We start from the raw sequence: 11,554 nt of genomic DNA, 5'->3' as shown, positions 1-11,554 counted from the left end.
CGCGGGGAGATGCCTAGGGGAGGCCTGGAGACAGGGTGCCTTGTTGGAGAGTGCAGGAGACTGAGGAGCTGTGTGAAATCCCAAGCCAGAGGCCCACCGGAAACAGCCTCTCCAGCCCGCAGTTAAATCTGACCTCTTGGCTGCCGATCAAAAAGTGTTCCCTGCAAATACCATCGAGTCTCTGTTCCAGCCAAGCCAGCGGCCGGGGAGAGAGGGTGTGAACCAGCCACTGTGGACCGGAGCGGAGCGAGGGGGTGGGCTGAAGACAAACACACACACACACACACACACACACACACAAGCCCTGCAGTGTCCGGCCCGCGAAACCAGGAACCGCCTCTCGGCTGCGAACTGGCTGCGGGGACCACAGAGATCAGCGCCTGCAGGAGGATTCTGGTTTTTTGGACAGAGAAGCCTTTAAAGCGTGGCTCAAAAGCTTGCCGATGTCTCACAGCCCCTCTGTGCGGATGTCAGACTCAGCCGTTCCCTGACGCTGCACTCCAGCCGGCCACCCGAGCTCCCCCCGGTTACTGATCCACCGTGTGGGTTTTACGGAGGAGCTGTCCCCACGCAGTGGAGCCGAGCATGCGTCCCTGTGGGGCCCTGGCAGACTGCCACCCACCTGGCGTGGCGCAGGGGCAGCAGGCTGGCCGGGGTGCCACAGAGAGCCCGTGAGGGGCGGATCTGGGATGACACCCAGGCAGGCTCTTGGAAGATTCGCCTCTCGCTGGGCAGGATCCTTTTATTCTGTCTAGAGGCTGTGGCTGGGCAGGGCATGCGGGGACAGCAGCCCCTCACCCAGCCCAGTGCTCCAGCGTGCTGCCAGGACTGGCGCTTGTGGAACCAGTGACAGCTGTGTAATGCCCGCGGCCCCGGTGGGAATCCTGGAAGGGCCCTTCTCCTCTGACCTGGTCCCCTTCTTGCCAGCAACTGGGGCATAGAGTATAGGGGTTCCCCGAGCCAGCAGCCCCTGTTCCCACCGGTGCCCAGTGTGGCAGAGGAGAGATGCATCGCTTCGAGGTGCTGCGACGCTCCTTCCCCTTCCTGGCCCGCTTCTGGGTCTATCGCGTAAGTCGATTTTGGCTCGGTTCCCATGGGTGAGTCCCCCGACGCGTCCCGCCCCTTCAGCCTGGCGGCTCTGTCCCGGCCGCTGCATGGCACGGAGACAAGCCCTGAGGGGCTGCGGGTGGCGTGGCAGGGTTCTGTGGGATGGGGGGGCTGTGGCTGGAATGGCACATAGCGTTGCCTGGCCCACTCAGTCTGACACCGCACAGAGCCCTAGCCCCTCCCCTTCGCAGGGGCAGAGCTCGGACGCCCCCCCACCTGACTACGGGCCGTAGGGAGCCCTGCATTATCCTTGGGGCTGCCTGCTCCATGTGTCCCTGGACCTCACTGCATGTGTTGGGCTGTGCCCCAGCTTGGCGATGGGGCAGCTGACCCCCCCCCCACCTCATGGGAGCTGGGACACTGGCTGTGCCCCCGTTGGCTGCACCCACCCTCCATATTTTTAGACCAGACTATACTGTGGGGAATTTTAATTGTTGGCTGTAACCCAAGAGCTCCAGAGACATAGCCCAGCCCCAGGATGTGTGGGTGGGGGTGGGGGAAGGTCTGTGTTAGGGGGCTCAGACTGGCCTGGAGTGATACCCCCTAGAATAGAGGTGCTGCAAACAGAGTTGGGAGGGTCCCGGGATGGAGTGGGAGGGGGGGCAAGGTGCTGGGTCCCATGGGAGGGGAGGGAGGAAGCACCCTGTCTTCCGCTTCTCGAACACTGTATGACCCACCCCGCATGGCGCCGCCAGGCACTGCACAGACCCAAGTAGGCCCTGTCCCGAAGACCTTACAAGGGGAGGCCGTGGCCGTGGTGCTGCCTGTGCCCAGAGGAGGGGCTCTCCTGGCAGCATGGGTTGTCAGATTTTGATGGCACAGCTCAGCTGGGGAGCCAGGGGACACAGCCAGGCTGTAGGTGCAGCCAGTTCCCCATAGCAGTATGTCTGAGGGGGGCATGAAGGGCAGCAGAGGTGGGAGGTACATGTCTGGAAATGGAGCAGGCGGGCGAAGGAGACCGGACAGGGCAGATCTGCAGCGGGAGGGATCAGTCATTGAAGAGCTCTGCCCAGCACGGTGACTGCAGGGCAGCTGAGCTCTGTGGCTGGAGGGGCCCATGGGTGTGGGACGCAAAGGAATTCCTGCCTCTTCCCTGCTCACTCCACCCAGGGGCAGCCCCAATGGCTTGGCTCGGGCAGGGCTCGTGCTTTCCCGATTTGCCATGTCGTTTCTGGAGCGGATGTCAGGGTGCATGGGATACAGACAGGAGCATCGGGGAGACAGCCCAGACCTCCAGGGGCAGTAGAAGGTTTCCTCTCTAAACATTAGGGAACAGCCGCCTCTGGGAGCTTGTGGCCCCTGCAGAGCCCCCATCTGAGAGTCGGCCCCCGAGGGGTCTCATCGCTGCCGAAGTGGTTGGTGAGTCCCTAGTGGATGGGGAAGAGTGCCCAGCTGGGCGCTGCCTTGGGCCTGGCCTTGACGACTTTAGGGGGTGCAGGATGCCAGGGGGATTTTGTCTCAATAAACACAAAGATGTGGCACCGCCTGCGAGCTATGTCCACTTGTGGGCAGTGCCAGCCTTTCCTGCCACTCAGAACGGGGAGCAGACCCTCCCTTCGTGAGGCGGAGCTGGCAGCCAGACGGGAGAACTGAAGCTGGCTGTGGACAGATGCCGCCAGGGACAGACAGGCCCAGGAACATGCTGGCTTTGAGGGGACGCCAGAATCTGGCTATGGAGCAGGGAGTGCGGGACATTCTTGGCCAGGCCCTGCTGGCTGGAGGGCCAGAATCAGGGTGGGAGGGGGGCACATGCTCTGTTTTATAACCCAGACCTGCCATCTCCAGTTTCCATCCCAGACATGGGCATGGGAAGCAGATCTGCCTGTGCCTTGGCTGGAGCGCCGTGTGTCGGCAGTGCCAGGGGGTGTACTGAGCCCTGGTGGGCAGCAGCGTGAGTGCCTGGCTCCCTGGCCAGCTGTAGCGGTCTAGCACAGCTGTGCTTTTATCCCTCTCTGAGCTATTGATAACCAGGCCCTTTGCTCGGGGGGCGGGGGGATGCCGATGGGCACCATCTGGCTGCTGGGGATGGCAGCAAAACTTCCTGGCCCCTCGCCCGCTGCTGTGCCCACTCCCCAGCGGCCGGGGTCAGGAGCTGCCTGCTGTGTTCTGTTCCCCCCCACCCCCATGGACCCTGGGACTCCCCCCAATTCGGGGGACCTCCGTGCGCTGCAGGGGGCACAGACGGGTGCTGCTGCTGTGCCAGCAGCTGGCCTGGGTGAGCTCCGTGCTCCCATGCCAGCCCAGAGCAGCTCCGCCAGGCTGAGCTCTCCCCATAAGCACACGTCTCAGGCGGGGTTCCCCTCTCCTGGGCATTGTCCCTGGACATGGGGCCCTCACTGCAGGAGTGGAGCCCAGCCCACGGGGGGCGGGGAGGAAGGTGGGGAGAGGGAATGCAGCAGCTCCCAGCATGCAACAGGCTTGGGTGTGAGCACATGGCAGGGTGAGGGGATGCTGCTCCCAGCATGCACTGCGGCTCTGATCTGGAGCGTGGTGGGGTGGCCCTGGGGCAGGGTGGGGAGCAGTGACCCGATCCCTGGTGCCTGGCTGATGTATGTCTGGGGGACGGGGCTCCCATTGGCTCCTGGAGGGGTGGATGGGGCCTGTCCTCTCTGCGTCCGGGAGGCGAGCGGCTCATTATTCTCTAGCGCTGGGTCTCCGGGCTGCCCTCATGAGCCCCTGCCTGGGAACGACAGAGCAGCCTCTCATACCCTTGTGGATGGCGCCCGTTGTGCCCAGGGGTCCTAGCCAGGGTGGGGGCTGATGTGCTGGGCACTGCAGGGCTGTGGACTGGGATCCCCGCGGACAGCAAAGCTCCCTGGGCAGTCATGCACTGTGGGGTTTAGTTCTGGAGTAAAATCTCTCCCAGATGCGAGCCACTGCCCGGGCACATGGGGCTGGCAGGAGGAGAGGGCCTCAGCCTGCTGGGTCGGATGCCAGCGGCGGAGGAGCTGAGCGACTGGCTGGGGTGGAAGAGTGACTGCTGGGAAAGGGGCTGTCACAGGGCACTTTGTTATTCCCTGGTGAGGGGGGCCAGCTGGCAGTGCTCCCCGTAGCCCGCCTGGCAGCTGCTGGCACCTTGTCTGGCCCCCTGCAGGCAGTGGGGTGCCCTGGTACCTCTGAAAGCTTCATGTAGCCACAGATCCCCTCTCCCTGTCTGTCCCAGTCGCTGACAGCAAGGTCTCTGCTTTGACCTCCGTGGCCCCATGGCACTGGTATGGCCCTGCTGGCTCTGGGGTGGATCCTGTCCCTGGACAAGGCAATGGCCAAAGTCTCACTGGCTTCTCCAGGAGCAAAGTCCGGCCCCTGGGAATTTCCCCCTGGCTCCGCCCGTCCTGATTGTGGCAGGATGCGTAGTATAGCCAAGTGTGCCCATCCCCGACTGGTCAGCGACGTGGCTGCTGCTACTGTGACCAGCCCGCAGCCACTGCTTCAGCCGGCACAGCTAATGGAGACTCTCCAGTCACTATTAGCCGTACAGAGCCCGGGACACCCTCTGAGCAGTACGACCCAGGCTAGCGATGCCTCCATCTGGGGCCCAGGTTGACGTTTGGGGGAGCTGGGTCCCCGGCTGGCATGTGCTGAGACATGGCAGGCAGTGCCCTGAGCTACAGGCTGCCCCCTAACCCCACTGGCTCTGGTCTCTGCAGACGCTGCCCTGTAGCATGGAGTCGGACGAGGGCACAGACTGGCTCCTGGAGCTCCTGACTGAGGTGCAGCTGCAGCAGTACTTCTTGCGCATCCGCGACGACCTCAACGTCACCCGCCTCTCACACTTCGAGTACGTCAAAAATGAGGATCTGGAGAAGATCGGCATGGGGCGGCCTGGTGCGTATAACCTCTGACCTGCCATGCCCCCAGCCCCCAGGCTGCTCCTCCCTCACCCGCAATCAGTGCTGCATCTGTCTCCGCTAGTCCCCCACCGTCACTCTCCCGGCTTCCAGATCACATGGCTTTGTTGGAGCTCCAGGTTTGCTGTAGGGTTAACACCTCTCCAGCAGGGCCCGTGATCCTCCAGAAAGTTCTGCTGGGCTCCCCCTTGCGGGGTCTGACTGCTCTGGGCTGGGGTGGGGGCGGATTCCCCTCTGGAGCTGGTGGAGGGGTGCCGCAGGAGGGAGCGGAGTGGCGCGGCGCGAGCGCTGTGACTGTCCTTTGTCTCTGCAGGCCAGCGGCGGCTGTGGGAAGCCGTGAAGCGCAGGAAAGCCATGTGCAAGCGCAAGTCGTGGATGAGCAAGGTAACACCTGGGCAGGGGCGCCCTGGGGTGTAGAGGGGGATGGCGCAGCAGCCTGGTGCCATGCGGGCATTGGGCTGTTCACGGGCGAGAGCCCTGGCACCAGCAGCTCCGTTTCACAGACGGGGAAAGGCAGAGCCGCCCCAGGACTGGCCTGAGGCTGCAGAGAGTGCCCCAGACACACCAGCGCAGCCCTGCTGGGCGCAGGGCAGTGAAGGCTGGAATTTGGCCCAGTGGCTTTAGATGCCCAGCGGCGTCGCCATCTGCTGCCTCCCACAGCCCTCACCACTGTCCCCCTGCTTTGAGAGGGAGGGAAGCTCCACACACCCCCAAGCCAGGCTCTCTGTAGAATCCCCAGAGGGGAACATCCTGGGTTAGGGTTGCCAATTTTGGTTGGATGCATTCCTGGGGATTTTATCTCATGACATAATAAAGATTAATCTTTAATTCCTGGAGACGCCAGGCCAATCCTGGAGGGTTGGCAACCTCGGCTGGGGCCAGGAGGCGCTCTGCCAATTGCTGGAGAGCAGGGGAAAGACGTGGGCGGCAGAAAGTCTGCTGGGAAATGTAGTCCTGCCGTTATCTGTGGCGCTGGCCAGCTGGCCGGAAGCTGGGCCTGCATCTCCATGGGGGAATCCTGCGTGGGAGGAAAGGGCCAGTTCTCGGAAAATGGGGCTCTGGGACGTGCTCCAAGCCCTCCAAGTGCACGGGCTCTGCTGGAAGCTCATTTCCCAGCTTTTGCATTAGTTCTGGAAGAAGTGGTGGCTGGCAGAAATTGACAGCGGCTTCAGGGTCCTTTGATCACGAGGTCGTGGATTGCAGTGACTGGGTGCAAGGGCAGTGAGTGGCTGCCCCCAACGTGCACAAGGCACCCTGCGGGGTGCGGGTCGGAGGGTCAGTTTGCTGGGTGGCTGGGGCCAGCTCTGGCATGCCCTGCTGCTGGCTAGGTGACGGCGTTCAGATTGGGGTTGCTTGTGTCACTGAGCATTGGTGAGTGCCTCTCTGCCCGAGGGGCAGGCAGGAAATTCCTTCCCCTGGTGATCAGTCTGTGCCCCTGGAAGCCAGTTAAGTGTTAAGTAGCCGAATACGCATCCGTGCCCAGTGCTGCATGCACACAGTGCCCAGGAGAGTCACCTCAGGGTGAAGCGAGTCTATCGGCTCCCAGGTGGTGCGCTTTGGTGCCACCCCCATGAGATTGGGCTGCCCAAGGGTGCTGCCCCTGACTCAAATGGGCATCTCAGCCAGCACTCTGCCTAGCTCCCATTCATGCTGCCCGTGCCCTGGACCCAGCTTTCATTCTCACTCATATGTCCGTGGCACTTACTCTGTGCCAGGGCTGTGCCAAACACACCAAGAGCTGTGGTCCCTGTCGTGGAGAGCTGGGTCTCAAGCCAAGACGATGGGCACAGACCAGAGGAGGGCGCAGCTGGGTCAGCAGAGTGGGACCGAGATAGGAAGCGTTCTGGGGCCATCCGGAGCATGGCATCAGCCTAGCGATAAATTCTGGGCTGGCACCCGTTCAGCAATAGCACAGGCTGTCTGCGGGGAAATGCAGCCACCTCTGGGCCAGAGCGTGGCAGCTGTGTATCAGCACCCAGCAGCCCTTGGGCAGCTGGGGACAGAAAGTGGCGGAACATCTCCGTCCTGCTGAAACTCTCGGGGAAATCAGCGCAAGGGGGGCTGTCATGGCCGGGGCACCTGGCCAGGGCTCATCTGAAAGAGGTCATCTCCTTGCACCCCACTGTCTTCCTCTTTCCGTCCCAAACTGCTGGGTAGCTTTGCTGTGTGCTGTTCCACAGCTGCCGCGCTCCACCCCAGAGGCGGCTGCATTGGTGGGCTCGGAGGGGCAAGAGCAGGTGAAGTGCTGTGGATTCATGGGTGAGGGGCACTAGAGAACAGCTGCCAAGGACAGAGGTAGAGAAGTGCTTGGAGCCACCTCGCCCTTTGCCTACCACGAGGGCTTTGGTGCAATGCCACTCTGGGGGTGTTCGTAGCTTGGCGAGACACAACGGCAGCAGCCTCGCTGTGCACTACGGGGCTGCAGCAGGTCGCAGGGTCTGGCCCTGCTGCTGTCTCCCATTCCTCTGGGCCGGCCTGGCCCTCCACAGATTGTGGCCCTGCCAGCTCTGGGCTGGCTCTGCCCACACATCAGCCTGGGCTGCCTTTCCCTCCCTCAGAGTGCTGGCCCTTGGTGCCCGTTACAAAGACAGGTCAGTGCTTCTGTTACAGATGGGGAAACTGAGGCACAGAGCTGGGGGTAGAACCCAGGAGTCCGGATCCTCCCAATCCTCTGCTCTGACCATGAGGCCATGCTGCCATAAAGGTGCTGCCCTAAACCTTCCTCCCACAGTGGGTTCTAGGGTCCCTTATGCCAGGGCCAGAGGCAGGTGTGTGTAGAAGGGTTGCCTGTTGCTGGCGGAATCACCAGGTGTTGACTGGTGGTGTCTCTCCAGCCCCAAGCCCACGTGCCTGTGACCCACGCCCCTCTGTCTGTCCATCCAGGTGTTCAGCGGGAGGCGCCCCGAGGTGGAGTTCCCGCCCCAGCCCCAACCCACCTTCCCCAAGCTCTCCAGCCCACCGCCCGCCGAAGAGGGGCAGCAGGCCCTGACCTGCCTGATCAGCGAGAGGGACCTGACGCTCTTCGAGAAGCTGGGGGATGGCTCCTTCGGCGTGGTGCGGCGCGGCGAGTGGGGCACGCCCACCGGCAAGACGGTAAGGACCCCGGAGCGCACTAGCGCGAGCCCATCACACAGCCCGAGGGGCTCTGTGATCCCAGCAGGATATGGGGCTAGCCCACGATTGCCTGGCTGAGGCCCTTCGCTGGGCTGGGGCAGCAAATCTGGGCTGGTCAGTTTCCCCATTGGCGTTCAGTTTGTTTCATTAGCTGCAGCTGGGTCTGGGATCCCAGCGCTGCCGTCCACCCGCACCGACCCCCAATCTGCAGACAGCTCTGCCCCCACCAGGGTGCCCACCCCCTGAGTGCCAGGCACTGCCCCGACACCGGTCCTCATGCCTGGCCCAGCATGCTCAGTCTCCTGGCCCACTTGGCCCCTACCCTCCACTCTGGATCTGTCCCTATTACCGCCCGGGGCCGTGTGGACCTAGAGACTGGACCGGGACCACAAATTCCTTTCATGCAGGGTCTGCCTTTGGGTCACCCAGCCTGAGGCTGTGCTTGGGCCGATACTCTTTGCAGCCAATGCCACCCCTTTCCCCATCACTCCTATGCCTGGGGAGGGCCTGAGTGGCCCCCGCTGAGCCCCACGGTCCAGCGACCCCTCTGGGCTGTGTGAATACATGAATAATACCAGGACACAGTTTTGATGTCCCACCCATACCCTGTGTGCCCGCTGCTCCAGCCTACCCCAGAGGTGAGCAAATTGGTCCCTGGAGTGGGAGCTGCCGCAGGGTCCTCACTGCCCGTGTTTCCCAGCAGCTCAGCGTGGCTGTGAAGTGTCTCAAGACGGAAGTGCTGAGCCAGCCGGAGGCGCTGGATGACTTCATCCGGGAGGTGAATGCCATGCACTCTCTGGACCACCGCAACCTGATCCGGCTCTACGGCGTGGTGCTCTCGCCCCCCATGAAGATGGTGAGTGCGGCAGCATGGGGGGGGCATTCACCCCCCGGGCAGCTCAGTCCCAAGGGAATGGCTGGGGGAGGGGGGGCAACTGCCTCTCTGGTGCTGAGAGCTGGCTCCTCCAGGCAGTATGGACCCCCAGGCCTGGAATGTAGCTGTGTGGGTGCAGAGCCCCATGGCACCATGAGACAGGGACAGACCCCCTCAGGCCGTGGCTGTGTGGACACAGAGCCCCGTGTCACTGTGGGGCAGGGATAGACACCCCCCGCTGTGGCTGTGTGGGCACAGAGCCCCATGGCACTGTGGGGCAGGGACAGACACACACCCCTCCCAGGCCATGGCTGTGTGGGTGCAGAGCCCTGTGGCACCACAGGAACGGAGCCCATCCACATGGATTGCCCCCCATCCCACTCTCCATGGCTGGGGCCTGACTCGATCCCTCTGCCCCCATTTGCCCAGGTGACAGAACTGGCCCCACTGGGCTCCCTGCTGGACCGGCTGCGAAAGAACCAGGGCCATTTCCTCATCTCCACGCTGTGCCAGTATGCTGTCCAGATTGCCAAGGGCATGGCCTTCCTGGAGTCCAAGCGCTTTATCCACCGTGACCTGGCTGCCCGCAACATCCTTCTGGCCTCCACTGACCTGGTCAAGATCGGCGACTTCGGGCTCATGCGGGCGCTGCCCAAGAACGACGACCACTATGTCATGCAGGAGCACCGCAAGGTGCCCTTCGCCTGGTGAGCCCCGCCTGGCACCAGGAAATGCTCCCCAGCTGTGTGCATTTCTCTCGCAGCACCCGCTGCAGCTAGCCTGCCTGTAGAGGGCAGCTCAGTGCCTGGGGCTGGTAGCTGTGGGTGGCTCTGTGTAATGTCTCTGTGCCCCCGCGCGTCTCCTTGTCCCTCCAGTCTGTCTACCATGGCAGAGTCTGCACCCAGAGGAGGAGGGGAAGGGGCAGCAGGTATCTCTTTCTCTGAGGTGGGGTCTGCCTGGGGCGTCCCTGTACTGCCAGTGCCATTCCAGGGAGAGGGAGGCAGCTGGCTCGGCTGGCCCTGGGCCCATGTGTGGGGGGACCTGGAGGGCTGGAGCTGAGCGGGGAGCCCCTCTCTGCCAGGCTGGATGGGGGTGCCTGCAGGCGCATCAGTGACTCTGCGAGCCCTTCTCTGCAGGTGTGCTCCGGAGAGCCTGAAGACGCGCACCTTCTCGCACGCCAGTGACACCTGGATGTTCGGAGTCACCCTCTGGGAGATGTTCACCTACGGGCAGGAGCCATGGGTCGGCCTCAGCGGCAGCCAGGTACCTAATGCGGCCCCATGCCGAATGCCCTGGGGCCTGCACTCTCGGGCCTGGCCCCTCTGGGAAGGGGAGACACCCTCTGTCCCGGGCATATGGGGATTGCTGCCCCGGGCCCAGCCAGTGTCACTCAGGCCTAGCTGGCATCACTGAGTTATTGCCCCCAGGGCCGTTCCTGGCAGAGCAGGAGGGAGGGGCTATCTCAGAGCAGGGGAGCGCTGGGGCCTGGGGATCCCAGGGCGTGTTTTCAGGGGCTCCTCCCCCCGGTGACGCACGCTCTGCACCCCTGAGGGAGCCTGCAGGGAAACATCCAGCTTGTGCCTCTGGGCGCCTGACAGGGCAAGTGCTGTGAGCTTCTGCCACACGCATCTTTGTGGTGCCCCACTCCCGACCCGCAGCCCCCCCACTATCCCAGCCCTGGGCACACCACACGCAGCTCTGCCAGTGCCCCTCACTTCCGACCCACAGCCCCCCACTATCCCAGCCCTGGGCACGCCACACGCAGCTCTGCCGGTGCCCCTCACTTCCGACCCACAGCCCCCCACTATCCCAGCCCTGAGCTCCCCACACACAGCTCTGCCGGTGCTCCTCACTTCCGACCCACAGTCCCCCACTATCCCAGCCCTGGGCACCCCACACGCAGCTCTGCCAGTGGCCCCCACTATCCCAGCCCTGAGCTCCCCACACACAGCTCTGCCAGTGGCCCCCACTATCCCAGCCCTGAGCTCCCCACACACAGCTCCGCCGGTGCCCCTCACTTCCGACCCACAGCCCCCCACTATCCCAGCCCTGAGCTCCCCACACACAGCTCTGCCGGTGCTCCTCACTTCCGACCCACAGTCCCCCACTATCCCAGCCCTGGGCACCCCACACGCAGCTCTGCCAGTGGCCCCCACTATCCCAGCCCTGAGCTCCCCACACACAGCTCTGCCAGTGGCCCCCACTATCCCAGCCCTGAGCTCCCCACACACAGCTCCGCCGGTGCCCCTCACTTCCAACCCACAGCCCCCCACTATCCCAGCCCTGAGCTCCCCACACACAGCTCTGCCAGGGGCCCCCACTATCCCAGCCCTGGGCACCCCACACGCAGCTCTGCCAGTGGCCCCCACTATCCCAGCCCTGGGCACCCCACACGCAGCTCTGCGGTGCCCCACTCCCAACCCGCAGCCCCCCACTATCCCAGCCCTGGGCACCCCACACACAGCTCTGCGGTGCTCCACTCCCGACCCACAGCCCCCTGCTAGCCCAACCCTGGCCCTTCATCAGAGATCCCTGAAATGGGAATGAACTGAGACCTGCTTGATGGATTTTGGCTTGGGAACTAGGGCAGGTTTGAATGGGGTCTCCAGGC

The 11,554-nt window shown here is 63.6% G+C and overlaps 1 protein-coding gene across 1 annotated transcript in view; it reads left to right on the top strand.

Moving 5' to 3' along the window:
* The first annotated feature begins 286 nt into the window (after nucleotides 1-286).
* TNK2 (tyrosine kinase non receptor 2) overlaps nucleotides 287-11,554 on the top strand; it is a 33,383-nt gene continuing 22,115 nt past the window's right edge. Inside the window, 7 exon segments of the mRNA XM_050963774.1 lie at nucleotides 287-1,068; nucleotides 4,755-4,932; nucleotides 5,269-5,339; nucleotides 7,839-8,048; nucleotides 8,773-8,925; nucleotides 9,373-9,650; nucleotides 10,080-10,206. Coding sequence (XP_050819731.1) covers nucleotides 1,006-1,068; nucleotides 4,755-4,932; nucleotides 5,269-5,339; nucleotides 7,839-8,048; nucleotides 8,773-8,925; nucleotides 9,373-9,650; nucleotides 10,080-10,206 — 1,080 coding nt within the window. The 5' untranslated portion in view covers nucleotides 287-1,005.

This window comes from Gopherus flavomarginatus, chromosome 8 (assembly GCF_025201925.1).
Source record: "Gopherus flavomarginatus isolate rGopFla2 chromosome 8, rGopFla2.mat.asm, whole genome shotgun sequence".
NCBI classification, from domain to species: domain Eukaryota; kingdom Metazoa; phylum Chordata; order Testudines; family Testudinidae; genus Gopherus; species Gopherus flavomarginatus.
Note: the sequence above shows the minus strand (reverse complement) of the source record. Positions and strands in the feature narration are given on the sequence as shown.